The 12842-nt window shown below is 44.7% G+C and overlaps 6 protein-coding genes across 6 annotated transcripts; 3 read left to right on the top strand and 3 right to left on the bottom strand.

The window, feature by feature from the left end:
- Positions 1-224: 224 nt before the first annotated feature.
- LOC6727523 (low molecular weight phosphotyrosine protein phosphatase 1) lies at positions 225-1390 on the top strand. Its single transcript, XM_002102867.4, has 4 exons — positions 225-413; positions 474-655; positions 713-886; positions 944-1390. The coding sequence occupies exons 1-4, from the start codon at positions 380-382 to the stop codon at positions 1304-1306; spliced, it is 753 nt and encodes a 250-aa protein (XP_002102903.1). The 5' UTR covers positions 225-379; the 3' UTR covers positions 1307-1390.
- Positions 1391-1487: 97 nt separating this feature from the next.
- Positions 1488-3130, top strand: LOC6727522 (opsin Rh2). The gene is made up of 4 exons (XM_002102866.4): positions 1488-1647; positions 1805-2721; positions 2772-2805; positions 2860-3130. The coding sequence occupies exons 1-4, from the start codon at positions 1549-1551 to the stop codon at positions 2953-2955; spliced, it is 1146 nt and encodes a 381-aa protein (XP_002102902.1). The 5' UTR covers positions 1488-1548; the 3' UTR covers positions 2956-3130.
- A 596-nt stretch (positions 3131-3726) lies between these two features.
- On the bottom strand, positions 3727-4338 carry LOC6727521. Its single transcript, XM_002102865.4, has one exon. It carries the CDS (start codon positions 4252-4254, stop codon positions 3835-3837), a length of 420 nt encoding a protein of 139 aa, XP_002102901.1. The 5' UTR covers positions 4255-4338; the 3' UTR covers positions 3727-3834.
- A 48-nt stretch (positions 4339-4386) lies between these two features.
- LOC6727520 lies at positions 4387-5086 on the bottom strand. The gene is made up of 2 exons (XM_002102864.4): positions 4957-5086; positions 4387-4885 (listed from the first exon to the last, which is right to left on the bottom strand). The coding sequence occupies exons 1-2, from the start codon at positions 4999-5001 to the stop codon at positions 4556-4558; spliced, it is 375 nt and encodes a 124-aa protein (XP_002102900.1). The 5' UTR covers positions 5002-5086; the 3' UTR covers positions 4387-4555.
- Positions 5087-7100: 2014 nt separating this feature from the next.
- LOC6727519 lies at positions 7101-7861 on the bottom strand. Its single transcript, XM_002102863.4, has 2 exons — positions 7727-7861; positions 7101-7655 (listed from the first exon to the last, which is right to left on the bottom strand). The coding sequence occupies exons 1-2, from the start codon at positions 7778-7780 to the stop codon at positions 7203-7205; spliced, it is 507 nt and encodes a 168-aa protein (XP_002102899.2). The 5' UTR covers positions 7781-7861; the 3' UTR covers positions 7101-7202.
- Positions 7862-8773: 912 nt separating this feature from the next.
- LOC6727518 (endophilin-A) lies at positions 8774-12510 on the top strand. The gene is made up of 2 exons (XM_016175554.3): positions 8774-9219; positions 9379-12510. The coding sequence occupies exon 2, from the start codon at positions 9446-9448 to the stop codon at positions 10553-10555; it is 1110 nt and encodes a 369-aa protein (XP_016034101.1). The 5' UTR covers positions 8774-9219; positions 9379-9445; the 3' UTR covers positions 10556-12510.
- Positions 12511-12842: the final 332 nt, after the last annotated feature.

Genomic DNA, 12842 nt, shown 5'->3' with positions numbered 1-12842 from the left:
CCCTTTCGGGCAGAATAATGGGTTTGTGGGCGTGGCACACGAGTACAGAACAAGCATTGTCCTCAATGTGTTGGGAGGACTGCAAGTGGTGTAAAAAGTGCATTAGTGGGGATGATTATCTTAGCAAATGGTCATTTACTCCACCTTGAAGTCGAGTTCATTGGGCTAAACGGAGCAGGCCATTCAGTAGATTGAATGGGCAATAGAAGTCCACCCAGTAAGCCGTGTCATTTATTCCGTTCGACATGTATTTCAGGCAATTTAAAAACTCAGTCAAATCCAACATAAGTCTCGAAAAAGAAGTTAGGAAAATTAGTTTAAATTATAGTTGAAAGTGGGAGAATTTAGCCAAGTAAAACGTATCAAGACCAAAATAAAAATGACTTTCAAGAAAATACTGTTTGTGTGCATGGGTAAGAAATGGCATTTTGTTTTCAATTTATTGCAATTTTGCAAGAAAAACCATTTCGAAGGCAACTCGTGCAGCTCTCCGATGGCCGAGGTGATTATGCAGAATCTGATGGTCAAGACGAGTCTCTACTGGGAGGTGGATAGCGCCGGTCTGAGGACATGGAACACTGGACGACGACCGAACAAACGATGCCTGCAAATTCTGCGGGAGCACGGACTGCGATCCGATCACTTTTGTCGTCAGGTGAACTTATCTTTGGGCTGACCTATGAACTCCACATATATAATCTTGCTTATATAGTTCAGCGTGAATGATTTTCTGTACTTTGATTATGTTGTGGCAATGGATGAGGCCGTGTTCAAAGAACTGCTCCTCTGGGCTGCGGACAACAGGGCCGGCAAACACTGCCAGGTACTTCTTCTGAGTTCGTTTGGCAAGAATGGACTGCCGGCCTTAATAGACAGCCTATCCCCAGTGAGTTTATCTAAGCATTAGGCAACCCACTTGTAACAGCAATTGCAATCCATTCAGACCCACAAGCTCAAGAGCTTTCGATCCGCCTACTACCAAATCAAAGAGTGCTGCAAGCAGCTCATCCTTAGCCAAAAAGTGGACATTGTTAAGTACGAGCTGCCCAGCACCGATGATGATGAGCTCTACTACCCCGGCCAGGATAATGCGCCGCAGGACTCGGCTAAGGCGGATCACGTGACGGAAACGAGCCATAACAACAGTGGCATATATCTGCTAAACACGGATGTAAGATCCTCCGGTGGACTGATGTCCTCATCGACCGACCCATCCAACTCGAAGACCTCGATGCCATCGTGCAGCCAAGGAGTGCAGCGAAAACTGTGCCACAAATGCGGACAGAAATTTCTGGCTGCCCTTTAGTGTCACTAACTAATAATCAAAGGCGGCAAATTAACCTTGCGCTAAGATTATGTAGCGTATGAAATAAAATAAAATTGACTTTTATCCGGCAGCTGTCCGCCGTCTATAAGTCTTCTCCGCCTCTTCTGATGAGCGGCTAATTGGCTTAGCAACAATCTATAAAGGGCTGGGAATTCGGCCTCTTGGCTCAGATCCACTTCGATGAGCCATCGTCTAGTCAAAGGGGTTGCGGGTAGCTGAGCATGGAGCGCAGTCATTTGCCGGTGACGCCATTCGACCTGGCCCTTTCTGGGCCCAGGTTTCAGGCCCAGTCGAGCGGCAATGGTTCCGTGCTGGACAATGTGAGTGTGATTGGGGGAAATGATGGGTTGTATAGGGTAACCTTTGAATGAAAGTTGGTAAATTGAGAACAATTCTTTGCGATGACACTTATCACCTTATAATGATAACTAATATAATGATTATAATGATAACTTATCACCTCTTACAACCCCGCAGGTGCTGCCCGACATGGCGCACCTGGTGAACCCCTACTGGAGCCGCTTCGCGCCCATGGATCCCATGATGAGCAAAATCCTGGGATTGTTCACCCTAGCCATTATGATCATCTCGTGCTGCGGCAACGGAGTGGTCGTCTACATTTTCGGTGGAACAAAGTCGCTGCGCACGCCGGCAAATTTGCTCGTCCTCAACCTGGCCTTCTCCGACTTCTGTATGATGTCCTCCCAGTCGCCGGTGATGATTATTAACTTCTACTACGAGACTTGGGTGCTGGGTCCGCTGTGGTGCGACATCTACGCGGGATGTGGCTCGCTCTTTGGCTGTGTGTCCATCTGGTCCATGTGCATGATCGCCTTCGATCGGTACAATGTGATCGTGAAGGGTATCAATGGCACACCCATGACCATCAAGACGTCTATAATGAAGATACTTTTCATCTGGATGATGGCTGTCTTCTGGACAGTCATGCCCTTGGTTGGTTGGAGCGCCTATGTGCCCGAGGGCAATCTGACTGCCTGCAGCATCGACTATATGACGCGTCTGTGGAACCCGCGATCGTATTTAATCACCTACTCCCTCTTCGTGTACTACACTCCACTGTTCCTCATCTGCTACTCCTACTGGTTCATCATTGCCGCCGTGGCAGCCCATGAGAAAGCGATGCGGGAACAGGCCAAGAAGATGAATGTGAAATCTCTGCGGAGCTCGGAGGATTGCGACAAAAGTGCCGAGGGAAAGCTGGCCAAGGTGGCTCTAACTACCATCTCCCTATGGTTTATGGCATGGACACCATACCTTGTCATCTGCTACTTCGGACTCTTCAAAATCGACGGATTGACCCCACTCACGACCATTTGGGGAGCGACTTTCGCCAAGACGAGCGCAGTCTACAATCCGATTGTGTACGGCATTAGGTGAGTGAAACTATAAGCTATAAATAATAAATTATTAATAAATTCCTTAGCCATCCCAAGTACCGCATAGTTCTCAAGGAAAAGGTAGACCTTGTTGCCCATTTTATTGTCCTTAACTAATCCTTCCTTTCCCTTTAGTGTCCTATGTGTGTGTTTGGCAATACGGATGAGCCGAAGCCGGATGCACCTGCTTCTGATACGGAAACTACATCTGAGGCGGATTCAAAGGCTTAAACCGTGAAAAAAAGCAACGCAATTGCCTGCAAAGGGCACAGAAAAGTTTAAAAAAAGTGTTGCAATATCGTTAAGTGATACAAAAATGTAAAAAAAATGGAATAAACCTCAGCATAACAAAAAGTAGCTTCCTAAAACTTTACAAAATAAAGCTAGTTTGCAAATTGTTTTAAAACTTGCTTATTTCTAATCTTATTACATATTGTAAATATTGTAACAAAGTTGCAAATAGAGTTACCAATGCTTAGTTTGCGTTTAAACTGTTAATTATGCAAATTCCCCATATACATATATGTAAAACCATTAAGTCCTAAAAAGCTGACTTCCATATACCCAAAGTATTCAGCGACATGCCCAAGAAACACAATTAAATCAGAGCAAATGATTGAACTTGGGAATGGAAATATGCATGCATTTTGCCACTCGCTCATTGCATTCTCATTAGTCCTCCAAAACCCAAACCCAAAACTCTCGTAATTTCGAGCTTCCACGAAGGAGGACCCTCCAGCGTTGCAAAATCCACAATGCCAGTCGCAGGGTTCAACTCCCTGGCGTCTCGGGCAGATTTATCTTCATTGACACACATTTCCACGCAGCTAATGTCGCTATTTGCTTTGTGAGGGTTTTGTCTCGCGTCTAATGATTATAATTACGAAACAGCCACCACCCGCGACCTCCTGCCTCCCCACCAAGCATTTGCCTAATGAGCACTAGAATGCCATCCCCTTCCACCGAAATCACACCCACCCAGATTGAGATGAAAAGCTGCAGTGACGGGTCTCGAGTTGACTGTCTAATTAAAGTACATCAGAAAGCACTGGGCGCAAAGAAAGCAGACTCGATGCCTGCCAGCGATCCTGGGTAGACTCCAGGGTATCATCAGTGCCAGATGTTAAGTCTACTCGCTCCGCTGGCCTGTCGCTTAGTGGTAATTTGGAGGAGTGACTTCAGCCTTTCCATGTGCAGACTGGTGACGTGCTCGATGCAGTCCTTAAACTGCTGCTCCAGCTCTCCACTGTAGAACACCTCGATGCATTTGGTCGTTTCAGTGTATGCACTATCCAATATTTCACGGGCAGCTACCTTCTTCTGGTTCTCCAGCTTGACGTAGAAGTCGTGGATCTGCGTATCCACTTTTTTGGCTGCCTTAGATGCGGTGTGGATTCTATACCGGTCGTCGTACTTCATTTGGGTGGCCACAGCTTGGGCCATTTGCTCCCATCGCGGATGCGCTGCTATCCATACCGTACACAAAAGTGTTAACAAAATAATACCGATAATGGTTGACAGCCAACTCATTGTAAGCTAAGTGTTCAAACCAAAAATTTTTTTATTCTGTTTAGAATAAATGGCAGTACATTTCTTGGCATCTCTATACACAAGCAAACGAAAAAGTGACAAGCTTGACTACAACATAGTAAAACAAATCCATCCAACCCTAATAACTTTTTATTATTCCGAAAATCTTCAAAATCTGTATAACTTAATGCATACTAGAACGATGGTACAAATAGTCTAATATCGTAAACAATTCTTTAGCAGCACTTCACTGAGATTCCTAAATATTCTCCTCTGTGGCTAAACTCTTTAGAATGATTAGTTAGCAGAAGAATCCAATTCGTGAGGCACCAGAGGTGGCTCCATAAATGGGCCAGTGTTCCGCGGCCAAGCGATCCAAAGCAGTATAAAAGCCAGCGAACACGGCTTTAACACAAGTCTTGTGAAGATCGACATTTTGGGTGGATTTCAGCTCAGCCTCGCAATGGGATAAAGCCAGTTTCAGAGTGTCCAGCTGGTCATTGGCATCATTCTGGGCCTCAAGATTGTTGGGTAGCTTTCCTTGGGCCACAACTTGAGCGACTTTGAACTGTTCATTGGCCCAATCAATCGACTGTTGCACGGCCGCATTTTGGCCAACCGATTGTCCTGTCTATTGGGATCATATATATGTGCAAATAGATTATTTTTAAAGATTTTCTTTTTAGTTTTATTTTCAATTACCAAAACAACCAAGACGCAGAAAGCTATCAGCATTGCACTCGACATTTTCTCGAAACTTTCAATGACCGACTGAAGCACAATTTGAAAAACTCCAAAGACATTCAAACTTATCTTCTGTTTGCGCTTAGATAGAGTTTACAGCCGCACTTTATCTCACCATCTATCTGAGTGCAATACGAAACGATAGCCTCAACCCCATTATGTTTTATGTTGGTCCATAAGCGTATATTTGCCGGATTAATTAGATAACTTTATCAGCGGAAGTGGCACTCGGAGATCAAATAACAGTAGCAAGTGCTAATAGCAAACTGCGGATAAACACCATTCAGTTCGTAGATGATTCACAATTCGATTGGAAGTTTGGTCGTGAACGGATTTAGTTTTTGCACTAATTTTGCGACCCACAATATCGTCGACTAACAAACGAACTAACGAACTTTGACACAGGCCAAAGCCGCAGAAATTTTGTTGCCTACTTTGGGGGGCACACAACTTTTGCATCAAAACAAAAGCCGCAAACCGAAAACAAATTTCCATACATGCACTTTCCGTAGGATCCCTTCGTGTGTGTCGCATTTTGCTTTTATTTTTCTATTTTTTTAATTTTTTCCTCTAACCAATTTCGGATTTATATGTACTCTTAGTTGGGCAGTTGCGGCTGGATTTCATTCTGTGCTCGAAATTACCATTTTTGGTAATTTTGTTTTGCTGCCGCTGCCTGAATTTCAAATGCCGCAACTTTTGCATTACCAAAACAGAGCTTAAGGCGGTTCATTCGGTTGAGGTTTAGTTTCGGAGGGCTGGTCGATCAGTTCGCGGCTAACACTACGCCAAAGTTGGCCAAGTTGGGCCCGCATTGTTGTAATGTTGTAATGACGACGAACGAACTCGAGTTTCAATCCCCAAATACTTTCATTAATTGGCCCAAAAACTTTTCACTCCCCATCTTGTGAAGCGGCGGGTGTTGTGTATGTTGGAAATTTACATTTAATTACATATTTCAATCTGAATTCAAACTCGCCCATTCCCATTCAGGCTTTGTTAGTGGCTTATCCAACAGCCAATGGCCCCTTCGTCATTTGGTCATTTGGTCATTTGTGGCCGGTCCTTGGCTCGTTAAGCCAAGCCATTTAATAACCACAGGGTCTAAGCCCGGAATTCGAATTGAAATGCAAATCCAAAAGCCATATCAAATCGAATCGATTCGATTCACATCGAATCGAATGGAGTCGCAGGAGGGCAGGATGGCCGGCAATTTGAGTGAGGACATTGGATAATTGGAGCTGCACTGGCACATAAATCAACATTGCCGCCGCAACTGGACGCAACTCAAGCGAGCTGACTCCCGACCCTCGACTTAAAGGGCTCCAATTGAGAAGCAGCAAATCATGCACTGGAAACAATTGGCGGCGCCAATGGACAAGTGCATAAAAGGGCTGTCATAACCCCTCAAAATGGGCTGGGCCAGGGAGGTCACGGAAACAAAACCCGCAGCCAAAGCAGAGGAACTCAGTGCAAATATTTGGCCAAAATGCGTCAAGTTCCAGCGATGGCCAAAATGGCTCAAGTGTGCGTCGAAGTGATGACGACTTGGCCAATATATTTGGCTGAAAATTAAATCATTATGGTATTGTTAGATTATAACAATTATTTTTCATTAATTATTAATTTTTTATATTAATAATTAATTATTAAACTATATTGCCTTTTTAAAATCTACAAGTTAGCTTATTTAATACTTATTTTACAAACAAGTTAAAAATAATTTTACCACTGGCTAATAATTCCATAAATGAATGAAAAATCCTAAAAAATCCCCAAAGTAAAATTATTAATTTATAAAAATTATTAGTTTATAACTTACTTTTGACATCTCTGCCTTTCCAAAGCATAAGCATCCTTTTAGTCGAGGTCGAAGCGACGGAACTAGGATTTTCGTGATGGTGACGTGAGCAGCCAAGTATTTGCGCCCCGAAAAGCGTCAAGAAGGCAACGCCAAAATTTGTGATTCCCGATGGGAAATTTAATAAAGCAGCGGAATGCAAAGCTTGGCCGGCCACATCAAAGCATGTCCTAGGTCAGGAGTCCTTTGCCCTCCCCACCCACACACACACCTTTCCACCCCCACAAAACAGCATAGGAAATTCCGGCATTAAGCTTATTTAAATTTTATTGCATCTATGTTGGTCGATTGCTAAGCTAGGAAGTATTGGACACTAAGGCAGCGGGAGGACAGCGAGAGGATCCTAGGCAGCAGCTGCTCCAGCAGGACTAGCGGTGGCGGCCAAACGTGCCTGCCACTCATCGTCGATGACCTTCAGCTGGTTCTTGGCCGTGGTCAGCAGAGGCTTGACACAGCGGATCTGCAGCCAGGGCAAAGTGGCGTTGTTGCAGCCACTGATCGACTCCTCCGAGGTGGCCACCACATCCAGGACGCGCTCCGCCAGGTCGGCGGGGAAGTCAGGCTGGGAAAGCAGGCGCTCGGCTTCGCGTTGCAGGACTATCGACTGGAAGAAGGAGGAAATCGAGGCGCCTCCAAAGGGAGCAGATGGTGCCACGGGAGCGGCTACTCCGGCGGCAGCTCCAGTGCCAGCTCCTCCGAAAATTCCATTTAGGAAGGGATTAAAGGCAGCCGCATACGGATTGGCGGCGGCAAAGGGATTTCCGGCAAGGGGATTTGCAGCAGGAGCTCCAGGGCCCTTTCGAGTAAATTATGATAATTCGGTTACATAATAATCCACTTAATGGTGGGCGGGCCACAACTCCTCACCTGTGCGCTGATGCAGGCAATGCTGGCCGCCAGTAGAACAATTGCGAATTTCATTTCTTTTATTTTATCTGAGTTCACTTGGTTCTCAGTCGTTGGGTTTCGTCGAGACTAATTGCCAAAAGCACAACGGCTTGCGGCTTTTATACGCCATTAAAAACACGGCGGGACGACCTTATCTCTGATATCTCAACTATTTCTACTGCGATTGAACTGATTTACATGTTCATTGTTTGTTCGGTGGTGCTAAGTACTTCTCGGGGGTTATCTGTTCAGATAGAGCCAGAATATATATAAAACAAGGTGGGAAAATTGCTACTTCATTCTGTGGACGTCACTTGTTTTTACGATGCAAATCGGGTTTATCTAGACATTTTCCTGGGATTATATGTGCCACCTTCTGGAAAGATAAAATTGACTGCTGTGCTACTGGTTATTTTGCACACAGTTATTTTGGTAACCAGTTAAGATGATATTTTCTTTTCCATTCTGAGTCATTCCATATTTATCGTAGCGTAACATTCATCAGCAGTTATACAGCTTTATTTTAGCTAAGTACGTTTTCTATCAATATAATATATTTAAAAGTATTGTAATGTTAGGACTTTGCGCGCCAAACTGTTATTCTAATCTAACAGCTGTTCGATTAACAGCATGTGCAAGGACAGTGAGACCGACAGTGGGACCGCCATATATATTCTAGTCTCTTTGGACAGAGAGTCTTTACTCAATATATCGATATTGACACCGATAATTCTGCTAATCAACATCGATTTCAAATTCAAATTTTTGAATGCATTAACATTGTATATATTAGCTATTAAATGTTAGATATTATGTTAACGATTTATGTGCTTCAGGCTTGTTGATATAAAATATATATAATACTTTAATATTTAATATATTGCATTATGTAAATATATTGTTTTATTTACATTAGAGAAATTAAAGAAAAATGTTAAGTCCCTCACATCTTTAACATATGCCTAGAGATGGACGTATCCCGTGTATGTCCGTGTATTGCATGCGAATGAGTGTGGTATTTTACGGAAGACCGGCCACACTGAGTGTTTTTTAACAGAACTATCGATAGTCCCGCAGCTCCAGTGGCTTAGTGCCGTTGAAAATTGTTGTACACAGTCAAGATATTGATTTTTGCGAGCCGAGTGGAAAACGCGACCCCAGAGCCCCCGCCCCCTGCGCGCGACCAGTAGTAGTAGTAACGACTCACGGTCCTTCAAACATTACGCAGCCCAAGGTTCTGGAAAAAATCGAAGATTACGAGCAGAGCAACAAAAAAAAAGGGGGCAGAACGTGCAGAGCAAGCGAAGCGAGTGAAAGTGCCCGCAGTAGTCAGCAAAAGTAGAACTCGAACTCGGGCTACAGTTCACCAAGCCAATCCGAGTTTCCCCACTCGCAGCCTCCACTGAGCGAGCAGCAGAACCCCGGAAAGTAGCACCCCCAGCGGAGAAGGAACGGAGAAAAGTGCAGTCCGCGTAAGTCTTCCAAACGTAAACGATTTAAAAATAGACACACTCAGCCAGCCAGCCAATGAGGCAGCCATCCATTGGGTCCATTGATGAAATTGTTGACATGATGATATTGACATTGAATTTGAAATCGAGTCTCGACTAACCCAACCAACCCGTTCACAGCAACTGCGTCGAGCGCCCCAAGACCAATTTAACCAGAGGAAGAAAACCAGAAGAGACAGCAGCAGCCATGGCTTTCGCCGGACTCAAAAAGCAGATCAACAAGGCCAACCAGTATATGACGGAGAAGATGGGCGGTGCCGAGGGCACCAAACTGGACATGGACTTCATGGAGATGGAACGAAAGACGGACGTCACCGTGGAGCTGGTGGAGGAGCTGCAGCTGAAGACGAAGGAGTTCCTGCAGCCGAATCCGACGGCACGGGCCAAAATGGCAGCGGTCAAGGGCATCTCGAAGCTGTCCGGACAGGCCAAGTCCAATACGTATCCGCAACCGGAGGGCCTGCTCGCGGAATGCATGCTGACTTATGGGAAGAAGCTCGGCGAGGACAACAGCGTGTTCGCGCAGGCGCTCGTCGAATTCGGCGAAGCGCTGAAACAGATGGCCGACGTCAAGTATTCGCTGGACGACAACATCAAGCAGAACTTTTTGGAGCCACTGCATCATATGCAGACCAAAGACCTCAAGGAGGTAATGCATCATCGCAAGAAGCTGCAGGGCCGGCGACTAGACTTCGACTGCAAGCGTCGCCGGCAGGCCAAGGACGATGAGATTCGTGGTGCCGAGGACAAGTTCGGTGAATCGCTCCAGCTGGCCCAGGTGGGCATGTTCAATTTGCTCGAGAACGATACGGAGCACGTCTCCCAGCTGGTCACCTTTGCCGAGGCACTATACGATTTTCATTCGCAATGCGCGGATGTCCTTCGAGGCCTGCAGGAGACACTGCAGGAGAAGCGCTCCGAGGCGGAGAGCCGGCCACGCAACGAGTTCGTGCCCAAGACGCTGCTCGATCTGAACTTGGACGGCGGTGGCGGCGGCCTCAACGAAGATGGCACGCCGTCTCACATTAGTTCGAGCGCCTCGCCGTTGCCCTCGCCGATGCGCTCGCCCGCCAAGTCGATGGCCGTAACGCCGCAGCGCCAGCAGCAGCCCTGCTGCCAGGCCCTCTACGACTTCGAGCCGGAGAATCCCGGCGAACTGGCCTTCAAGGAGAACGACATCATCACCCTGTTGAATCGCGTCGACGACAACTGGTTCGAGGGCGCGGTGAATGGCCGCACCGGTTACTTCCCGCAGTCGTACGTTCAGGTGCAGGTGCCCCTGCCCAATGGCAACTAGGCTGTTCCTCATCCTGTTCCTCGTATTGATCCCGAACCCGGACTCCCATCCCCTAAACCAATCCCATCCTATCAAACTGGCTGAAGACGTACGTAGATCGCTGATTGGAGAACAATAACCTTAATGTTGGTTTCGCCACCAGAGGCGCGAAATTGGGCAGCCGAAGCCGATGCAGATGCAGAAGCAGCAGCAGCAGAAGCAGCACATAAATGCAAATATATATATATAGTTGAATTAGATGAGCGGGTTACTACGATTACGGATATTACGATACGGCTTAGCTAGCACACAGCAGGCTAAATTCATGGTGGCCATAGAGCAAGCTAACTAAATTTTATGTGCAAAATTATACCAGTTGGCAACACAATAATTAACAAATTAACTACGAGTTAAATTAATGTAATGTATTAACTAACTAAATTTACAAGATGTTACGCGCGCAATGCCACTTCCTTGCGTTTTTACCTTTGATTCTCAAGCGTCAGCGTTGTTGTTCGTTGCAAGTGCGAACTTTTAGTGCTACTTCACACAATAGATCGATCACGTATTAGAACAGTTGGCCGGCGGCAGAAGCAAACAGAAAAGCACTCTAGCTAATTAACTAAATTACCCGTGTAATCTTTATCACCCATGGAGGCGCGTCTCTTTTGTCTTTCCACCTGAGTTCGTTCAGCCTCCAGTCGTCGGAGGTCTTTTATCCGGTCTCATCGTTGTAATTTAAACCCTACCTACGCCAATGCGCTCTCTATGCAATGTCCCTTTATAGGCTAAAGCTACGTATCCACACCATACGCCCATATATTTATTATATACCCGAAATACCTACATATACCTACTCTACCTACGTATATTTGTGCAAAAACAATACTCTCCCCACACTCTATTCTAAAAGGCATACGGAATACCGTTCTTGATGTTCGTTGTTCAATGTAAAGAATAATTCAATTCAATTCAATTTTTGCGAGGATGAAACAAGCGAAATTTGTATCCTACTTTTTGCTCCTTTTTATGTGTGTTGTTTTTTTTGTTAATTATATACATAACAACTATATATATATATATTAAATGAAATCAAATATATATATAAATATATTTATTAAGCGTATTATCTACATGTATATTTATTATTATGTATTTATTATAAATTATACTGAGCAGCAACGTAAACAATATAATGAATATTTAAACGACGATAACAGATAAACAGTACTAGCGGCAAGTAAATGTAACAGAATCCTCCTAAACAATACCAACCAACAAGCATAATACTAGTTAAACGATTTCCACAAAAATGTTGATAATAATAACTTTAAACGTAAGCAAAATCCAGTCAAGTCAATCGAAGCATAGCAACACTTACAAACCTACTAACGCGTTTACCAACCGCAACTCTAGATCAAATATTTATATATTTAACGAGAATAATAAACATTCGACGGCAAACCGATAAAATGATTCAAAATAGTCTCATGTTGGCATACGTGTACAACGGAAACAGCTATGCACGATATACATACGAATGTATATACTCGTACGTTTAGGAAAGATATACACAAGATACATATATTTACGTATGAAGAAAAACATTGATCTGAAAGCCATGCAACTTGTGTTGATAATAAATTTGTTAAATGCCAAGAAACCATTTAACAGACTTATATATTTGAGTGCGAAGATGAAACATTTGCCTCGTGGACGGACAGACTGCCAGTGCGAACATTTCCAGAGGATCCACCCCATCCATCTGGGGAGGATCCCCCCATCGCCTGGAGACTATCCTTCCATGCGATACCCGAACTTCAAACAATAATTATTGTAATTTTGCATTTTTGTGTGGGCGGTAACTTGAATTAATATACATTACCAGGCATATACATAATAATAATAACTACGCTAAAACTGAAGACCCTAATTTATGCAAACCAAAATTAATAAAATTTAATTTTTAATGTGTCTTTCGTTCAAAGTCATAACTGAGAGAAAAAAAACACAAGCAACCGTCGTTTACTCTTTGATATTTCCCAGCTGACCTTTAAACCGGAAAACGTGCTGCCTGTTGTGTAACACTGGGCGGTGGAGGATGTGGGAATCCGGAGGCGCCACCAATAAACTACAACAGAAGCATTGAAATTTTCGATTTTCCACACACAGACACACGAGCGGAAAAGTGGCAGCCGCCCCCACCCCCTGACCCACTGGGGCATGACATTGAAACGTGACGCAGCATCCAACCCCTGGAGTCCATGCCTCCAACCCAAAGTGGGTGAGGTCATGCTGCCAGGACACG

Source organism: Drosophila simulans, chromosome 3R, assembly GCF_016746395.2.
Source record: "Drosophila simulans strain w501 chromosome 3R, Prin_Dsim_3.1, whole genome shotgun sequence".
Lineage (NCBI taxonomy): Eukaryota > Metazoa > Arthropoda > Insecta > Diptera > Drosophilidae > Drosophila > Drosophila simulans.
This window is presented reverse-complemented; position numbering and strand designations above follow the sequence as displayed.